The 17,861-nt window shown below is 41.9% G+C and overlaps 1 protein-coding gene across 1 annotated transcript in view; it reads left to right on the top strand.

The window, feature by feature from the left end:
* Positions 1–17,861, top strand: part of LOC104129525 (von Willebrand factor D and EGF domain-containing protein) — a 349,890-nt gene that overhangs the window by 95,972 nt on the left and 236,057 nt on the right. The window contains exons 12-15 of the mRNA XM_035897887.1: positions 5,645–5,781; positions 6,853–7,014; positions 11,402–11,506; positions 14,693–14,807. Coding sequence (XP_035753780.1) covers positions 5,645–5,781; positions 6,853–7,014; positions 11,402–11,506; positions 14,693–14,807 — 519 coding nt within the window. The remainder of the gene's footprint in view (positions 1–5,644; positions 5,782–6,852; positions 7,015–11,401; positions 11,507–14,692; positions 14,808–17,861) is intronic.

Raw genomic sequence — 17,861 nt, 5'->3', positions numbered from 1 at the left:
AGTGGCATCACTGCAGTCGTTCGTGGGGAGCTGCAAAATGCAGCCAGGGCTTCTGCCCTGAAGTGCCTTCAAGGGACTGAAACTGAGACCTCCTTTGGTATGCCAGGAAGCACCATGAATGCCCAAACGGCTCTTCTATTTTACCACCTATCCAGGCCATCTAGAAAAAAGGAAATATTCTATAGTTAACAGAGCACTTCCCTTTTATTGCTAAAGCAATTTGCTAGCAGGCCTTTTAAAAATAGAAGGATCAAATAGACATAAAATGTCATAGTGAGATTTCTAAAGCAAAAATAATTTCCCATATTGTGGCAGCACATGGATGCTTTCAGCGTGAAATTGAGCCAGTCCATTTCTTGCATGCAGTGAGTGCTTGCAAAATGTCTTTCCCATAATCTCCCAGGGCTCTCTTTGGCAATCCATCCTGGGTATTGGACACCCTCAAAGCAGAAAACCAGATCCAATCTATGTCAGCTAAAGATCATAGATATTTAGTTCATATGACAAACTCTGGTTCTTTGAGAACTGGTTTTGGAAGCAGGGACAAACAGTTTTCACCTAGAAGCCAGGGAGGTCAGCGATGTGCAAAAATCCCAGCAAACAGCATACAGCTGCTAATACTTTTTCTTAGGGAGGATTTTCAGATGAGCTTTGGGTTATGGATACCATGAGTTCCAGGATAATGCATTCAATAATTGTGAATATGACTGCTGAAACAACCCTACCAAAAAAAAAAAAATACAATATTTGTGCATGTATTTGGATGGAGGCAGATTCAGACTTGCTCTGTCTAAGCTGTGAGATACCTAAGCATCAGTCTGCTCTGATCCAGAAGCCTCATAGCCGCAATAGCCTGCTGTCCACATCCATGCCAGCACGTTCTGGCACAGCAGCTTGCTCAGCCAGCTCAATGATTTCAAGGACAGGGCAAGCAGACAATATGGACAATTTTCTTTTGCACTTCAGCAAAGCTGTGACCATACCCAGCACTTATGATCTGGTTCTTGATTTGCTTTTCATGACTTAGGTTGCTTATTTATCACCCTGATCAAGAAAAGCAGGGCAGACCATTTCCTTCTCTTTATTTGAACAAAATTCTTGCCAGTTTTAATTTCAGGTCTGCTGCTCCATCCTGAAGTTGTATACATAGCTTTCAAACACTGCAGAAGAATGTATATTTGTGCGAGGATATTTTTCTAAGCCAAAGTGGAAACCCAGCATGAACTATATCTATCCGTCAGTAAGATTTCAATAAGTGTAGTTTTGCAAGATGCTTGACTTTAGGTCAACTCTCTCCATTTTCCTTCTACATGCGTGCACACTTATTATTTACATAATACACTACAACAAATATCTATAAAACCAATCATGTATTTATGCAGGGGTTTTTTAAGTCTATTATGTAGCCTGTGCTCCTTGTCAGGTTTGACTCATGTAAATACTTACAGAAAGAAACTGTGCTGTCAGCCCTGCCAGTGCGGTGACATTACCACCGATCCTGAGCACGGAGGAAGAACTGCTTAAATAGCAGCCAGCTCTTTTGGACTCCCCTACCTTCAAGAGCCTTAGCCCATGGAATTCTTCCAAGTAGGTCCCTGAAGAGGCCAAAGTTAGCTCTCCTGAAGTCCAATGTGGCAGTCCTACTTGTTGTCCAGTGACAGGACAAGGGGCAATGGGTACAAACTGAAACATAAGAGGTTTCAGTTGAATATCAGGAAAAATTTCTTTACTCTGAGGATGACGGAGCACTGGAACAGGCTGCCCAGGGGGGCTGTGGAGTCTCCTTCTCTGGAGATATTCAAAGCCTGCCTGGATGAAGTCCTGTGTAACATGCTCTAGGAGAACCAGCTTTAGCAGGGGGGTTGGACTGGATGATCTCCTGAGGCTCCTTCCAACCCTTGGAATTCTGTGATTCTGTGATTCTTTCCTGCAAATTCCTACTGGGGGTAAAGCGGAGGGACCAGGATGGTCCCTGCCTCTCAAGGGAGGCACAACGTAAGCATTGCAAACCAGAAGGACAGACCCCTTGCCTCTGTGTAGGCGCCTGAGGCCTGGAGGCCTTTTAGATGCAACCTTCAAGTCCAGATTCCTCTCTACTTGTTATTTCAAGACAGTTTTATTACAATTCAAGATTTTTTTTACTTTTTTCCCTAACATCTCCTGCTGAGCATCAGTGCCCGAGTGCGATGCTCTACCAGGTGACAGAGACATTTCAGGTGTGCTTACTTGGGGTGTGTGCAGACCAGGCATTAGAAATGCAGTGAGGTGCTCATGTCTGAGCCAGCAGATGTGAACACACAGCACGTTAAAGCCTCTTCAGTAACGTGACTGCACCCTGCCACCCACCTGAGCCCCAGGTGCTACCCCAAGCTTCAGTTTTTAATCTACCAGTAAAACTTAAAGTACATTTTTGGCTTATAGGCCACACAGAGGAAAGAAGGAAGATGTTCTGCCCCAGATTTTGTTATATTTGGCATTTTCACTCCTAAACATAAATTATAAATGTTCAAACAGATCACACTTTTCACAAGCTTATTCCATGCACTACCTGGTTTCCTGCAGATTTCTCTCCTCCCTCTTTAACTTGCCCCTCCACAGACATCAGACATCCATCCCAGGTCTCCACGACCTCGAGTTTCTCTGCACTTTAGCCCTTACTACCACCTTGGTGATATTTCCCAGCTCTTCCCTTTGGTCCCATCTTTCTCCCCTCCAGTCTCCCACTGAACTACTTGCAGCTCTTTTGCTAAGGTTTTTCAGGCTCTCTGATATTTCCTTCTCATGCCTCCATCTCTCTGCCCCGCGAGCATATGCCGTGCACAGGTTTATTATCCACCCATCCACTAACACGGGGAGTGATAAACAGCAGCCAAACCTTGGTTGTGTTTCCCCCGGCACGAGCAGGATCTGTATGGCTGAGTACCCAGCTACCGACTGTCGTGAGACTTCTCTGATGCTAATGTCATTGAGATTTCGCCTTCCACGTTTGGTTGAAACTGGCTAATGCCTGCCAAAATTAGAAGGCAAAAAGACAGACAGAAAACCACATTAAAAAACAATGCCTAAAATTCCTACTCCCATTAAATGTGATATCTCATTTTAAAAATCAGTTAGATAAAAATAACGACCATCTTCAAAAGGAGCGTACTGCCTATACTGAGGTCTAGGGTCTGAACTCTAGTATCCATTTGTCTAAAAATGAATCCTTATAACCACTTTCACTTTCCATCAGACTTTCTCCCTCTTCTTCCTCTCCTCCCAACAACCCCTGCAAAAGGCCATGGGAAAAATCTGCATGGGGACTCCACCACCTCCTCAGTACCCTGTTTCAGCTGGCCAGAAATAAAGGAATAGAGCATTGAATTAAATGCTGTCTCCCACACACACGGGCTGTGTATTCCGCCCTTCAGAGCACTCCCAGCTGAATCGAGCCGTGCGTGGCATGGCCGGCTGAGGAAACAGAAAAAAACAGAGTCGAACAATAGCTCTGTCCCCTCCTTCTTCCCCGCCTTCACCAAACTATGGAAAAAACAAGGTACATTTTTCTTCCATGAACGTTTCACCCATTTCACCAGAAAAAAAAATAAATCTCATTTTCATCCCAATTAACCCATAACATTACAAGCCTTGAGAGAAGATATCTGAAGCATATATGGGAACGTATTTCCTCCAGATTTAGATCAATTTAATGATGCTGTACAAAAGTGTGTACAGTACGGTTTGAGAGAAATAAATACGAAATTCCATGGTGATACTGCAAGTCATTTGAAAAAGCATTGAGGCTGGATAATCTTGCCTTGGCCCTGGTACAGTGGTGCCGCAGTAGTGTCAGGATGCTCATGAAGATGTAAGGAAGCCCTTGGGGAAGCACATAGGGCTCGTCAGCAAGCAACCAACCTGAGTGCCTTCCTGGAAGAGAAGCGGCCTCGGGAGCACGCTCCTGTGCCTCACTCCTTCCCAGGCTATGAGGTTTTACTTCACCCACAGAGGCCTGCAATGATGCAATGAAAATGTTAATGCAATCCCAGCTACCTCAGTACTAGTGGGGCTAACTATTAAAATCTCATAAAAAACATAATGAAGCATTTTTTTTTTTTAATTTTTATGCACTAACCACAGAAGAAGGCAATTTATCAAAACCATTCACTAGATCTGACTAATAGTTTTGTACATTACAGGAATCCACAACTGGCTGATGAATGCTGATAAGCTGTAAACTATTTCTCTTCTTGTAAATAGTGCAAAGTGTCTAACAGTGCTGCTAATACTGTTGCAATAAAATCAATGACCAAAAAAAAATAAAAGAAAGAAAAGCTGAAAGCATTCCAGAAGTACAGAAAAAGTCTTTCTGCTATTTTTTACATTTATATTGCTTTCTTTCCTCTTTCTGGAAAAACGAGAGTCGTGCAGCTATGTTGTTATGGGCTGCAATCTGGTGGGACCACAGTGTTTAAACTGCATTCATCCTAGTTACAGCTTAAATGGCAGAGCCCCGAAGGAACAGCAAGGCACTGGGGAAGGTTATCAGCTCAGCTCAGGGTGTTTTGCACCTTGAGTCAGAGCTGAACCAAGGTACCATTAAAATATTAGGCGACACAGAGCTTCTGTTTTAGATAAGCAACAGCTCAGAGGAAACTGGTGGGCAATATTGCTTTGCCAGAGCAGTGGTGATGGGGCAGGGAAGAGGAAAAGCTCAGCAGCCTCTCCCCTCCATGGAACAGGGAAAACAGCTCGCACTACACTGTGCTGGTGCCGATGCAAGTATCTGCCCAATTATGTTTTTTCTAAAGATGTGGATTCTGCCATCCGATGAACTTGCATTTTGACTCTGTAAAAATAACCCCCGTAGGAAAGCAATGAGCAATTTTGCATGGCGAATACCTAAAGTACAACAGAACACAAATGAACCTTTACCTGAGAACCATAAAACATTTTAAAAACAGTAATGTGTGAAATTCAACCTTGCAAGGGGGGACAGCACAGGCTGTACATCGCTTAAGCCCTACTTAAGGTCTCAAAATAGGATTTAGGTGAAACTTAGCTGGTGCATGACATTTGTGCTGACACTGTGCAGAGCTGAGCGCCACCCATTAATAATTTAACCCTTGAAAGCAAGCATTCCTTTCAGGATCATTGCTTTTATTGCATCCATAGCTTTGGAAAAAAAAAAAGAAAAGGACTGTGTTTTGCACTGCTGTTTCACATTATGAGAGGCCTGGTGGCATGGTCATCTTCAGATATTTCCACTTCTTGTTCTCCTGCTTCTCTTTGCAATGGCACGGCACCCTGTCCTCTCAGCTGTGCCCCCATCCTGTTACCTGGGTCAGCAGAAGTATTGCCACCAGAGACCTTTTAACATGAAGCGGCAGCTTCAGTTAATTGATTCCATGAGCCGTGTAATTCTCACCGATACATCTTGCAGTACTGGGTGAACAGGGCAATTATTCAAGGGAGGTTTGCTGCTTCCCATTTTGACAACTGCCGCTCTTCTTTTCGAGAGTAATTCACAAGGGAGCAAGGAAGACCCCAAGGAAAAGAATTAAACCAAAATAACCAGGAACGACAACAAAATCTCTGATAAACCAGAACAGAACAGCATGAAAGTGCTGCTCTCTAAAGCTTTGTGTCTGTCTCACCCTTTCAGAGCAAGCTTTGGAAATCACAGGCTTGGAGAACGGGGGCCTGTGTGACGTCCGAGCCTCCGACTGCACCAGGATCCGGGTGTTTGGCCTCAGCTTCAAAGAGTCACCCAACCTGCGCTGTGAGGTCACCAGGTTAATTGTAAGCAACTTCCCATGGGCTCGTGAAGTATTGATGACACAGGCAAACTTTGACATGCTTATATTAAAGTCTTTTACCCTGATCCGTGCTGAGTGCTGTCATCTCACACTGCCACAGCAGGGTGCAAATACCTTCAAACCCCATTGCCAATACCTTTGCCACAAGCAAGGGGAGCTAAAGAGGCTCAGCCCCTTCCAGGACTGGTTCCTTGGAAATGAAGAGCTATGCGTTCTTGCTAATTTTCTCTGTGGGGTTTTGGTTAACTCTTGTTTGGTTCAGCTGCACTGTAGTCCGGTGAAGCCTGAAATCACAATATTATTTCTCATTTTGTGCATCTGGAATTGGTACGCTTGATCGTTTTCCTAAACACGTTTGAATGCTAAGTTTTGTGGTTAAATACAAGGTTTCCTCAACGCAGTTACAGAGGCTCTTATTTGAATTTTCTTAGTCATAGTTCAATACCAAATCAGAAGTTTTAATGAGTATTAAACCCATCTCTTCTGCTAACACTATAATTTTATTATAAACAACTATACGCAAGCAATGCTAGGACTGAATTATTTGGCGTATCAGCATACTCAGATATGAAGTGTTTGATTCATCTCATAAATCCACCTCATAAAAGACTGATTCCCATTCAGTGCTACCACGCTAATGAGGCACAGCTGAGATTTGCCTACAGTGCCCGCTCAGGGCTCCGTAGGCTCTTAACAAGCAGCGATGTCTTGTGCAACTGATCTAGTTAAGTAGCTGACACCGCCTTCGAGGAGCAACGAGCTGGCTGCTGAGCTCCAGGAGCAAACCCAAAGCTGCTCCACCACGCTGCCCTGTCTCACCCCAGCTGCTCATCCCAAGCCCAGACCACAGCACTTCCTAAATCAATAGACCACTTGCATGCACAGACGAGCATGGCTTGCTCGTTACTGTGGCTATAGTAACAACATCATTTATTTTAAATAAACCATCTGGAAATGCCTTATATTATTAATTAGAAATATAAACATATGTTGGCAACTGGAATTTCTTTATATGAGCCTTCAGTTTCTGCCCTCTCCTTCTGTCTTACTGCAGCATCTCAATGGCGAATGGATATCAAGAGAACAAGAAACCACAAAAGCAGATTTTCTCAGCTCTGAGGCTGTTGACTGCCAGATTCCTCTCCTGAACATCACAGAGACAGAGGCTGTGCACTTTGTGGCCGGTGATGAGCCATTCGCAAGATGGCAAGTGAAAGTAGGAATTTCTTATGTTTCTAAGAAATGATTTAGAAGGAGAAAATCAGTTGTCATGGTATGTCGTGTGGGGAAAAAAACCCCAGCCACCAAGCAAAACAATATAAATTAAAACCAGGTGTCTTTGTAGGCAACCCGAAAGTGCAAATTACAATCACTTCTCCAGGTAATCACCTAAGATTGATGCAGTTGTACTAATCAATTGTTAATCATTAGTATTTCATTTCTGAAAAACCCCGGCTCAGACTCCTGATTAGGCAGCAAGTATAAGACAGCTTTGACGCCCTGGTTGCAAGGCCGATGCCTGTGCCGTGCAGGAGCAGGGCACTGGCCGGCTCCTGGGCAGCAAGCGAGGGCTGGCACGCTGTGGGCAGGGATGGCACGGGCACGGGCTTGAAGGGCTGCAGGAAGAAGTGTCTGTAGTACCTGCTCATGCCAGGTACTCCGCTGCGGTTTTAGCCCCTTTTGTTCATAAAATGATACCTACTTTCTAAATATGCGCCTTACAGACCCTGCGTCTGCTAGCCTTGGCCTTGCTCTCAGCCTGTACGGTTATTTTCTGCAGATTAGTTGGGTGCTTATTTAAGACTGAGAACATTTAAAGGGTCCATAGCTGAGAAAATATATTTCCATGGTAGAAAGACTGCAGATGTGTTTTGAAAATTGCGGCATGTAGAAATAAAAAGCGTAAAACACTCACTTCACTGCGGTGTTGCTGTCTGTATCCCAGACTGGGGACATCTGCTGCCATGTAGCTTAGGGGACACAGAAAGATGTTTGGCAGCACACATTTTCTATCCAGTAATTTATTCTAAATAGATGAGTATTTATGTTTTAAGAAATTGGTGTAAGATCTCTGTGGGAGCAGAGCTTGACCATCGGGTGCTAGGGTGGACCTTGATCCTTCCTTCTGGAGAAGGAGCCATCAGACACCGAGGCTGAACCAGGAGGGCAGTTCCTCTGCTTAGGGCTCCAAAAGTTCTCTAAGGAGATACTGAACTCTGCCAACTGTGAGATGAAATGCCGCCTCATGAGGGAAGGATCCGAGAGGGAGACACCCTTGCGTTTCCTGGTCCAAGAGGACAGCTAACATTTCTGCACGTGCACAGAGCCATTTCTCCAGTATCACTAGGATAGCCTCCTTGCAGCTCAGGGGTATTGCAATGCAGTTTGCTTTCAAGTGCTGCCTTTCAGCCCTGAGGAGGTCTGTACCGTTTTTCTTATTTTTCCTCTCAAAACACATACAGAATGTCTCTTTCCTTGCACTCCAGTTCAAGAAAACCTCTGTACCCGTAAGCCTTCTGCCCCTTCCCTCTCCTTCAAACCCTGCAGAAAAAAACAGGTTCATGGCTATGCAGCGAACGGACAATTAAATCGTCTCAGTCCAGCCCGACCAGCTGCATGTGAATCCTAGTTCTCCTGTGGATCTTTTTGCTGAACGAATTGGGAAGGCAGAGCTCAGTGCTCGGTTTCAAAGGCAGCTGGCTTTACATGGTGGCACAGAGAACAAAACGATGGAACTTTTCAACATAAAAAATGATTTGAAACGAATTCCACAGATGTTCAGAAATTTGTGCTCCAGAAAATTCCTTGATAAGGCTTACTGCAACATTGATCTGCTGGGTTATGTTAATAGATACTTTTTAAAATGTAGGTAAAACATTTTTCAGAACCCAAAATCAAAACAATTCTTTCTGGAAATATCACTGTTCAATATTTTCAGAATCTCTCTCTCCCCTCTGAAATCAAAATTCAGAGGAATCAGCAAGTGCCACATAAGCTTTTTTCACTACCAGTGCTGGGGGAACAGGGGCTTGACAAGCTCTTCTCAGTGTTCTTTCATTTTATCTGCTCTTGTATTCATGTTTCAGATTTTGCTCATTCTTTCCATGACATGCTGCTGAACGTAGATAAGGAAGTACACGGGGCTACACCAGACCATTTAGTATAATTAGTTTAGATATCAAAATAAAAACTCCTACTTGGGCAGCAGATGACTTGGGCTGTCCCCACAGATGCCTGGGTGAAGAGGTGAAAGAGTTTGGCAGGCACTTATCTAATTTGGGAAGCAGGTCTCTCGCTTATTCTCAATGCGGTATCATTGCCTGTCTTTGACAAGAGCAGAAAAAAAATTTGTTAAAAAGTTAGTGAGGCAGAAACCGAATTGGAATTCCGCAAGGTTTTACGGCTTTCCTTTTCCATTTACAAACATTCCTAAGAGTCAAATTGTGTGCAGATATTATAAGTGATACAAATAGCCAAGATTGTTTCATGAAGAATGAATTACTTCAGGCAGAAGTGACAGATTTCCTGACTGTCCTGGCTGCTTACCCAGAAGTGGCTCTTTCTTTCCAGATGATACGTATCGTCACGCAATCGAGGCACAACTCTAAGCCAACCAAATTTGAAGAGAGCTTTGCTCAGCTTAGGTCTCATTGAAGTATTTGTTCCACATCACTAAGGTCACTAATGGAAAAGCAATTAAAATAGCTATAAAACAACCCAATCCTGAAAAGACACCAAAATGGATGTTTATAATAGAGTGTCGAAAAAAATACAGATTAAAAAAAAAAATCAAATTGGCAAGAGTTACATTTCACTCACGATGCTCACTTCAGACAGAACAATTAGTGCAATTTTATAGCGTTTTCTAGTTTTCCCTACCTACCCATTTCTTTATCCATTATTAGTGCACTGGTATTGAGACAACATTGGGCGCTCTGGCAAAAGAATGAAATGGAATGTAAATTGCATTAAGGATAATATATGTTTAATGAAGTCTTGCTGCCAGTAAGCAGTCTTTCAGTGAAGAGCAGGTCTTGGTGGGGGGGTTGCCTGTTTTATTCCGCCCCCCCCCCAAGCTGCAGCATAAGTTCTTTACTCCTTTTAAGAGTTTTTACCATTAGTATAAAACACACTAGCTAACATCTTGACTGAGTATGATACAGAGGAATTTTTTTTTCCCTTAAAGTTATACCAATGAATTTTACTTCAATTTAAATTAGTCCAAAGCAGTTGTCTCTCTCTCATAATTTCAAATTGTGAATACCCATGAACACAGCCTGTTTACCTCCTTGTGTTGGTTTCTGCTGAAAGAAATGCTCTTGGCTCGCAGTGCATTTTGAGCTGAGAACCATCACAGGTGAAATTGTGGGAGTAACTCCTATATTATGTTCCATGATCTTTCAGATTATTCTTAGTGATCTTATGATAATTGATGCTTTTTAGGAATCTTACTAAAGCAATTTTTACTCTGTGGTGCACTTCCAGTTACCTTTGTTCAATTTAACATACATGCTTTCTGTGAACTGAAATAGTTTATTAATTGATCAAAAAACTTTACACTCTTGACCTTGTAAAAGTTCTTTTTAAAGGGACTGAGGATGTGTCAGCTTCGGGGTCACAGGAGAGATGGAGGAGGGCTTGGGGGTTGTTCTTACAGCAAAAGGACAGAAAGGGTACCTGACCGATCCAAAGCAAAGGCCTTCTTAGATCTGCTCAACTGTGGCTTTAGTTTGACTGTGAGAAGCCAAAACCTAAAAAATACCTGACAGAAAGGGCTTTGCTTTCCTGCTGGTGTTCATCAGTGCTTACCGCACAGCTTTCAGCAGTATTTTGGGGTGCTCATTAACATTCACACACCTTAAGAGCTGTCACAACACTCTCTCAAAAGTTAATCCTTCTCACGCTAGTCTGGTCTCTTTTAATTTTTACTGTAGAAAAATTAAAAAATAAACTCACTTAACCTTTTTTTATTGTGTAAGCATTCATATATGAAAAATGCCATGCTAAGTTAAGGATTTCTAAATTACCTACACGTACAGGAAACTGTGAGCTGGGTCAGGAGGTGACTGTTCTTCTCATGTACCTTCCTATGGAAATGGGACTGGTGCTGCCTGGCATTATCCACTCCAGCACTTCTTTTAAGGTTAATTTAAAATCACCTAAATAATAGACATTCTCTTTTTTTCTTACCCCAAGGAGTTTACTGAATGATTTGCCATTAGTAAGAAAGTGGTCCTGAATTTCAGCCAAAAATCTTTATTTTGTTTCACAACCCCTTGAAAGACATCCTTGTAGTACTTGAGTACCTATGCAGTTTCCACAAGGGTATTGAAAAAACCCTCGGGGAAAAAAAAAAAACCCTAAGAGCAATCAAAAAAGTTGAATGCCAGCTGAGCCAAAAGATCTTTTGGTTATTAATGAATAGTTTCCAGCTTGGAGCACTAAGCAATTTGTTACCTTGCAGTAGAGCCACTCACAAGTGGTTTAATTTATCTTGCTGGCAAGCATCCAGTTCAAGGGGGCAATGGTATATTCCCCAAAATGAGCAGACAGTCTCCATATGGAACATTATTACTTATAAGGATGATTTTTGTACCATTTAGATCACTAACGATGGCTTCCAGTACAGTAATTCCAGAGTGCTGACCCTGTACGACGCAGTCTGCCAGGCCTGCCAATTCCATCCAACCGGACTTTGTAAATTAAAGGTAATTTAAAGAGCATAAAGGTTTAATATGGATCGTTCATCTCTTCCTTAGCCCAGTCCCTCCCTTTGATGTACTGTGTGTAATAACTGCTTTAGAAGAGGAAAATCCATTTCATAGGTCAGCTGCACAGCCTAACACTTTTCTTTTCTCTCTTTCACAATCTCTTGTCCGTGGTTTTTTTTTTTTTTTTTTCATATTTACGTGGGTATGAATGCCTGATAGAGCATGCTTTATGACGGACCTTTCTCAGACAGACACTTCCAGGAAGACCATGGTCGATGACATTTATACTTTGCAGCTGTTAATGGAAGTAAATAAGGCCGAGGAGTCCCACCTGAGAGGCAGCTTAACTTCACTTTTGAAGTGTCTCTGCTAGTGAGCTATTACACCTCTCCCGGCGTGTTTGGCGAGGGCACTGTAACTGTAAGGTATATCATTTCTATACCCATTTTCTGCCTTAGCAAGAGGTATACGAAGATGCATGTTATACAGCTTTTGTCATGTGAAAACACCCTTGAGAGGGCATAAAACATTTTGCTTACATTAAACACTGCTAAGTACAAACATATAGTACGTTGACGGTTTCAAAACCGTAATCAAAAGTCTAGCACTACGTTTTAAACTGCCAACGTGCTAGGAACTGCCTGGAGAGCACTCTAACCCTCTGTTCTCCTGTGGACTTATTAGTGTAACATACCCCATCCCTTAAAAAAAAAAGTTTCCCTGCTCATATTTCCTAGAGGGCTGTGTTAGACAACTTTTCTGTTTTTTAGTGCAGCTTCAAAAGAAACTTTTGGAGGAGAGAATATACAGAATATATATAAAACAAGTGATGCACAGTGCAATTGCTCACCACCCGCTGACCGGTGCCCAGCCCGTCCCGAGCAGCGATCACTCCCTCCGAGCCACGATCACACAGCCCGAGCTGCAACCACTCTGCCCGCAAACGAACGACCGAACCGACCGAACTAACTAACCCCCCCCCGAGCATGACGTTCTATGGTATGGAATAGCCCTTTGGTCAGTTTGGGTTAGCTGTGCTAGCTGTGCTGTACTCCCAGCTTGTTATGCACCTGGCCGAGCAGGAGAAGCTCAAAAAGTCCTTGAGTAGTCTGAGCACTACTTGGCAACAACTGAAAACATCAGAGTGTTATCAACATTCTTCTGGTACTAAATCCAAAACACAGCACTATGCTAGCTACTATGAAGAAAATTAACTCTATCCCAGCTGAAACCAGGACAATTGGGTGGGATGTTTGAATGTGCTGATCTTGCTTTCCTACCCTGAGGCAAGTATGAATGAATACAAGACCACCAGTCTGCACTTCTATAAAATGAAGATTAATCAGGTATATCTTAACTCATTTGCCTCACTGGTCTCATTAACACTAATGGTAAAATATAGTTTTCAAACTTGCACTGATTGCAAGAACATACCAGTTACCACAATAAAATGAAAGTTCACCCTTTTTTTCAAATATATCAGTGAATAGAAATTTATAGGTCCAAATGAGGGCAAAACCACTTAAATTTCAGATTAGAATAATTGTGGCAGAACCATTTCAATTAAATGTAGGGTTTTTTTTAGGGGGGGGGGGGCTTGCTTTGGATTTTTTTGTTAAAGGCTTTCCTTATTCCTACATTTTTCAAACTTGAAAATATATATGTTTTCTCAATATGCTGGTGTCCTCTAGAGATTATAATAATTTCTATCCTAAGATGCTTCAAGGGACTATTTGAATTAGACTTCCAATTGCATCAGACCACATTCTAATTACCCCTCTTATAACATTACTTTGTAATACCTAAATTGCTTTCAGAAAAGGTGTTTCAATTAGGGGACATTTTATATCAGGCCATTTCACATTCCGTGTTCTTCTTTTATGGAGCCCATTCTGTACCACACTGTCACATAAGAAAAAAGCATCTCTTCCATCAGGACATCAACCCTTTGAAAACAACAATGTAATAAAATCTAATTAACATCCAGATTTTAATGTTGAAGATCTGTCACGTTCTATCACTTTGTGGCAATTATGAGAGTCCTTTTTGTTTCTCTACCTTACCCATTACTCTTAAAGTGGTATTATTTAAAATATTGGCTAATATACTTTACAAAGGAAGTTTGAGAAACTAATAAAGCACTAGATAGAAACCACAAGGCCAGTAACAGGACATACATCAGTCTCAGAAAATCAATGTGTATTCAAAGGAAGGAAAAGGAAAAATGTCTTCGGTCCTGGTAGCTTCTTCCTCCTGCTGTCCCACTGTAATGGTGACATCCCTGTGTTCCCAACAGCACTCCATGTTTTGCTGGGAATCTGCAATGTCAGATAAAGTCCCATCTGCAGGTGTGCCCCAACACAGGCTACAAGCAAAAGGCATCTCTCTGCCACAGCACCTCCCCGTGGCATAGATGTTTAATTACATCTGTTAATTATGTCCCTGTGTTCACTTCTCAGACAACCCAAGTGTCTTCAGACCATGTGGAAGCCTGGCCCTGGTGGCCACCCCAACTAGGAGAGGACCAGGTCAGCCTCAAAGGCTGCCCTGCCCACAGTGCACCACATGAACTTCTGCTGAGACGTGCTGCCCGACCTAGGCACCATCGATGTGTTTAGCTGTTGTTTACAACTATCTCATTGAAGCCTAAAGTCTAACACACTTCTTTATTCTGCTTTTATATCATTGCTTTTTCATATTTTTATGAGGAACCTCCAAAAATAATTAAGTTACCAGAAGCAGATTCCAAAATTTCAAATGGTGCTTTTATCTGGTCTCAATTTTTTGTTAGTCCCATGGAGCTCACTTTTGAGCCCTACCTAATAATCATCATATTAGCAGCCACAGCTGGGAATAATGAACACATATGCTACATGAGTGTGGAAATGAAAAAAAAGGACTCACATTCTGTTGCATTCATCTATGACAAGCAACATCCCACGTTGCCTAAGCTAAAACACTCAAAGCTACAAGGATCTCAAACTGAAACTGAAAAACTTACATGTCTTGTTTTCTCCCTGTTGGGAGAAAGCACCAGCACTTAGATTGCTACTATTTCATTGTTTCAAGAGACGAGCAAGTTTCTGCTATCTCCACAAATTATTAACTGCTAATTTCTTATCTTTCTTATTTCTTTTTTCCTTACCTCCACTGCACGCCCATTTTTATTTCCTTTTTTGGCAGGAAAATACATGTAATATAGATGGACTTTGCTATGGAAAAGGAGAGTCAAGCCCTACCAGTCCTTGTCTTCTCTGTGAACCTGACAATTCTAAGTTCACCTGGTCTGTTAATGAAAGTAAGACTTCTTTTTTTTTTTCCTAAGATTTAAAAGCATTTAGCTCGGAATTTATGACTTGGTCTATGAAATACATGGTTCCTTCATTTGGCTAACATGAATCAACGGTTGGACTTGATGATCTTAAAGGTCTTTTCCAACCTAAACAATTCTATGATTCTACTCGATCCCGCACAATAATGCGTGTGAACTGTTTGCAGGAATAACTGCAGACCAACCAGCAGCAGACAGTAGTCCACTGCGTGCCCTACGCATCTGGGCATGTATCTCGTTCTGGCTGAAACCTGACAAATCTCCAATTAATAAAACCAAAATAACACCTGAAAATGAAATCGGTGATCTGCCAGTGTCCCATGCAGTGCCCACGTCTGTCAGCTAAAGGTGATGGACCCTAAATACATTTGTCATCATCTTGCAGGTACAAATCTGTAAGGGAACAATTTGGGGAAAGCACTGCTTTTGGAACACTAATGTATATTTTTGGTATGTGAAAGAATTGGTTTTTTCCCCTGAGCCAAATCCTATGAAATGCCACACAAAAGACCTTGGCTTGGCAGGGAGTCTAAGTGATAGGGATCAGCCACTCATTACCTTCACTGCCACAGAACCTGAAGGCTCGTTCTGCAGTCCATCCTGGCAGGGGTCATGGAGAAGGCTGCCTTTTGAAGCACCTCCTGAATGCTAAGCATTTAATCATAGCTTTTTCATGGCTACATCCCCAGTGTAGACAACAACCATTAGTTACCACATGTTTTACAGATAATCCATGTTTCTAGCGGCATTATCCTCACAGCGCATCTCCCCACTTACATGAGCACATTTGCATCTGGTCAATATATAGATTTTATTACTGCTTTTATGTAGATTCATGTGTTGGTTCTAGAAAGAGTTTCTTGCACTTTTAGGTTCTGTAAACAGAAGCAAATGACAGAGAGGTATGTGAGTGACAGGACCAGTTTGCTTTCTTTCTTTGCAGTTTTATATTCTTTTAGGGTGACTAGGTCAGCAGGACCCTTCTGGAAGGAGAGGAAGACTCTCTTGTCCTTGGGGAACTGCTAGGGATGCTCAGGGACAGAGGCTCCTAGAGAGTGCAAGGTATGGCAGCAGAAACAGTGAGAGCTGTAACCCAATGGCTGGAGTCCATAGCTCCGGTGGAGACACTGCTAAGGAGAGAACTGAGCAGAGATGCTCTTCTTAGAGCTGACAGAAATTCCTTTAAGAAGGACCAGAAAGGACCCAAGAGTTTCCAGCAACACAAGAAGTCATAACTTGTCTGAAATAAATTTTGGAAGCAAGAACACAATGGGAAGGGAGAGAGTTGTTCGTGAGTCCTTTTAATTCCCATTCCACTTTGGATTTTCTCTATTTAAAAACATACACCTCTAGTTTATGTCCTAAAAAATCCAGCTTTTGGAATTTAAAACTCCCTGTCAGGAAAAGGTGTAGGCAGATCCATCCCAAGTGTTTCCCAACTAAAAATCCCATTGGATGCTACTTGCATGAGTAGTTAAAATGCCTGCAGGTAAGCTAGACCTGAAGAAGAGCTTGTACATCTCAAAGCATGTGGTTTTTTCCCCCAAGGATATGGTTTAGCCTAATGAATATTATCTGTGACTCACAAACCTTGCCTCCTTTCTGTCCTTCCATTGCATTGGCCCCAGCAGTAGCACCTCCAGGGATGAGCTGATCCTGATTGTTAAACAGACTCATTACTAATTCTGAGACAGTTAGATTTTAAAATACAGAAAAGAGCTGAAAAGGTAAAAACTGCATTTGTTTTGGAATTTATAAAGCTAGAAGTGATATAAGAAATCTGAAACTGATCATGGTTCACTTTTCAATAATTTCAAAATTTTAAAATGTTGAAAAGAAAAGGGTTTGTCAGACTTGTTCTTAAAATTGCAAAAACCTTTTTAAAAGTTCTGCAATAATTGGAAGTGTAGACATATATATATATTCACTTGATGGCAAGGAGATCTCTGCGGAATTAGAAACACTGTTATTCACAGACTACTTTTGGAACATCTGATTTTATGTTATTTTGTGCCTACAACTTCTTGTTACCCTCCATCCAGTTAACACCTTTGTGTTTATCTGTAAATGCACACCCATCATCAATATTTCATTGATTACTTTCGGCACAACTTTTATGGGCTCCATGGTTTAAGTGTTTGGGAAATAAAAGGTAAATTAATAGATGGAAGCTTTCAACAGCTAGGCCAGGACAATCTGCTGGACAAGCACTTTAGAAAGCTCTGATAGCAGAGCAGCAATGAGTGGAGAGACGCATTTAAATAATTGTGTAATGTGAGACATGCTATGAAAAGCAAAGCTTGATAAAAGGATATGCACCACAAAAAAACCCCTAATGATGACTCCCCACAAACATAATGCAAGGACACATGCAGTCCTTATGAAAACACGTGCACAGTTCATAGTTTTAGAGCATGACTTGAAATTAATGGTTGGTATTAGAAATGTTCTTTAAGTTAAACATAACTATGGTCAAATTACATTGAGAGAAGATTCCTTTAAATATCAATACATGTCAATTTGTACTGCTGGTTAAAGAGGAAAGATGGCTTAAGACTGAGGAGACTTAGGGCATGGAGACAAAATACCCAGCCCTGCGCAGAGCTGCTGTCACCTCAGGGTACTCATTCGATCTTACTTTTCCCTGGTTTCTAATTATAAAATGTAATACTTTACCTTGTCCTCCTTACCTATTTATATTGTAAGTACCTCCAGGTAGTATATGTCTTCTACTGTAAAATAGCCTTGTACAATTAGGCTTTTATCTTCATTAAGGAGATACTGAATGTAAAAAACAACCCTAGAAATAATGATGCCAATGGTGACATGATATGCCCTGCTGTCACTGGGGATAGAGAATCCCAGCATCAAGGATGTACCTCTGCTGGCACTGAGAAGACCTTTATGCCTGATGAAATGTCCAACTGAATTCAGTCAAACCGCTCAGGCTTAATTACTACTCATGTGTAAAGGCAGGAGGGTCTACTCAATGGAAGAGTGACACAATTTCCGCCCCCCCCC

The sequence above is a fragment of the Egretta garzetta genome, unplaced genomic scaffold (genome assembly GCF_000687185.1).
Source record: "Egretta garzetta isolate BGI_Z169 unplaced genomic scaffold, ASM68718v1 scaffold197, whole genome shotgun sequence".
In the NCBI taxonomy this organism is placed as follows: Eukaryota; Metazoa; Chordata; class Aves; order Pelecaniformes; family Ardeidae; genus Egretta; species Egretta garzetta.
This window is presented reverse-complemented; position numbering and strand designations above follow the sequence as displayed.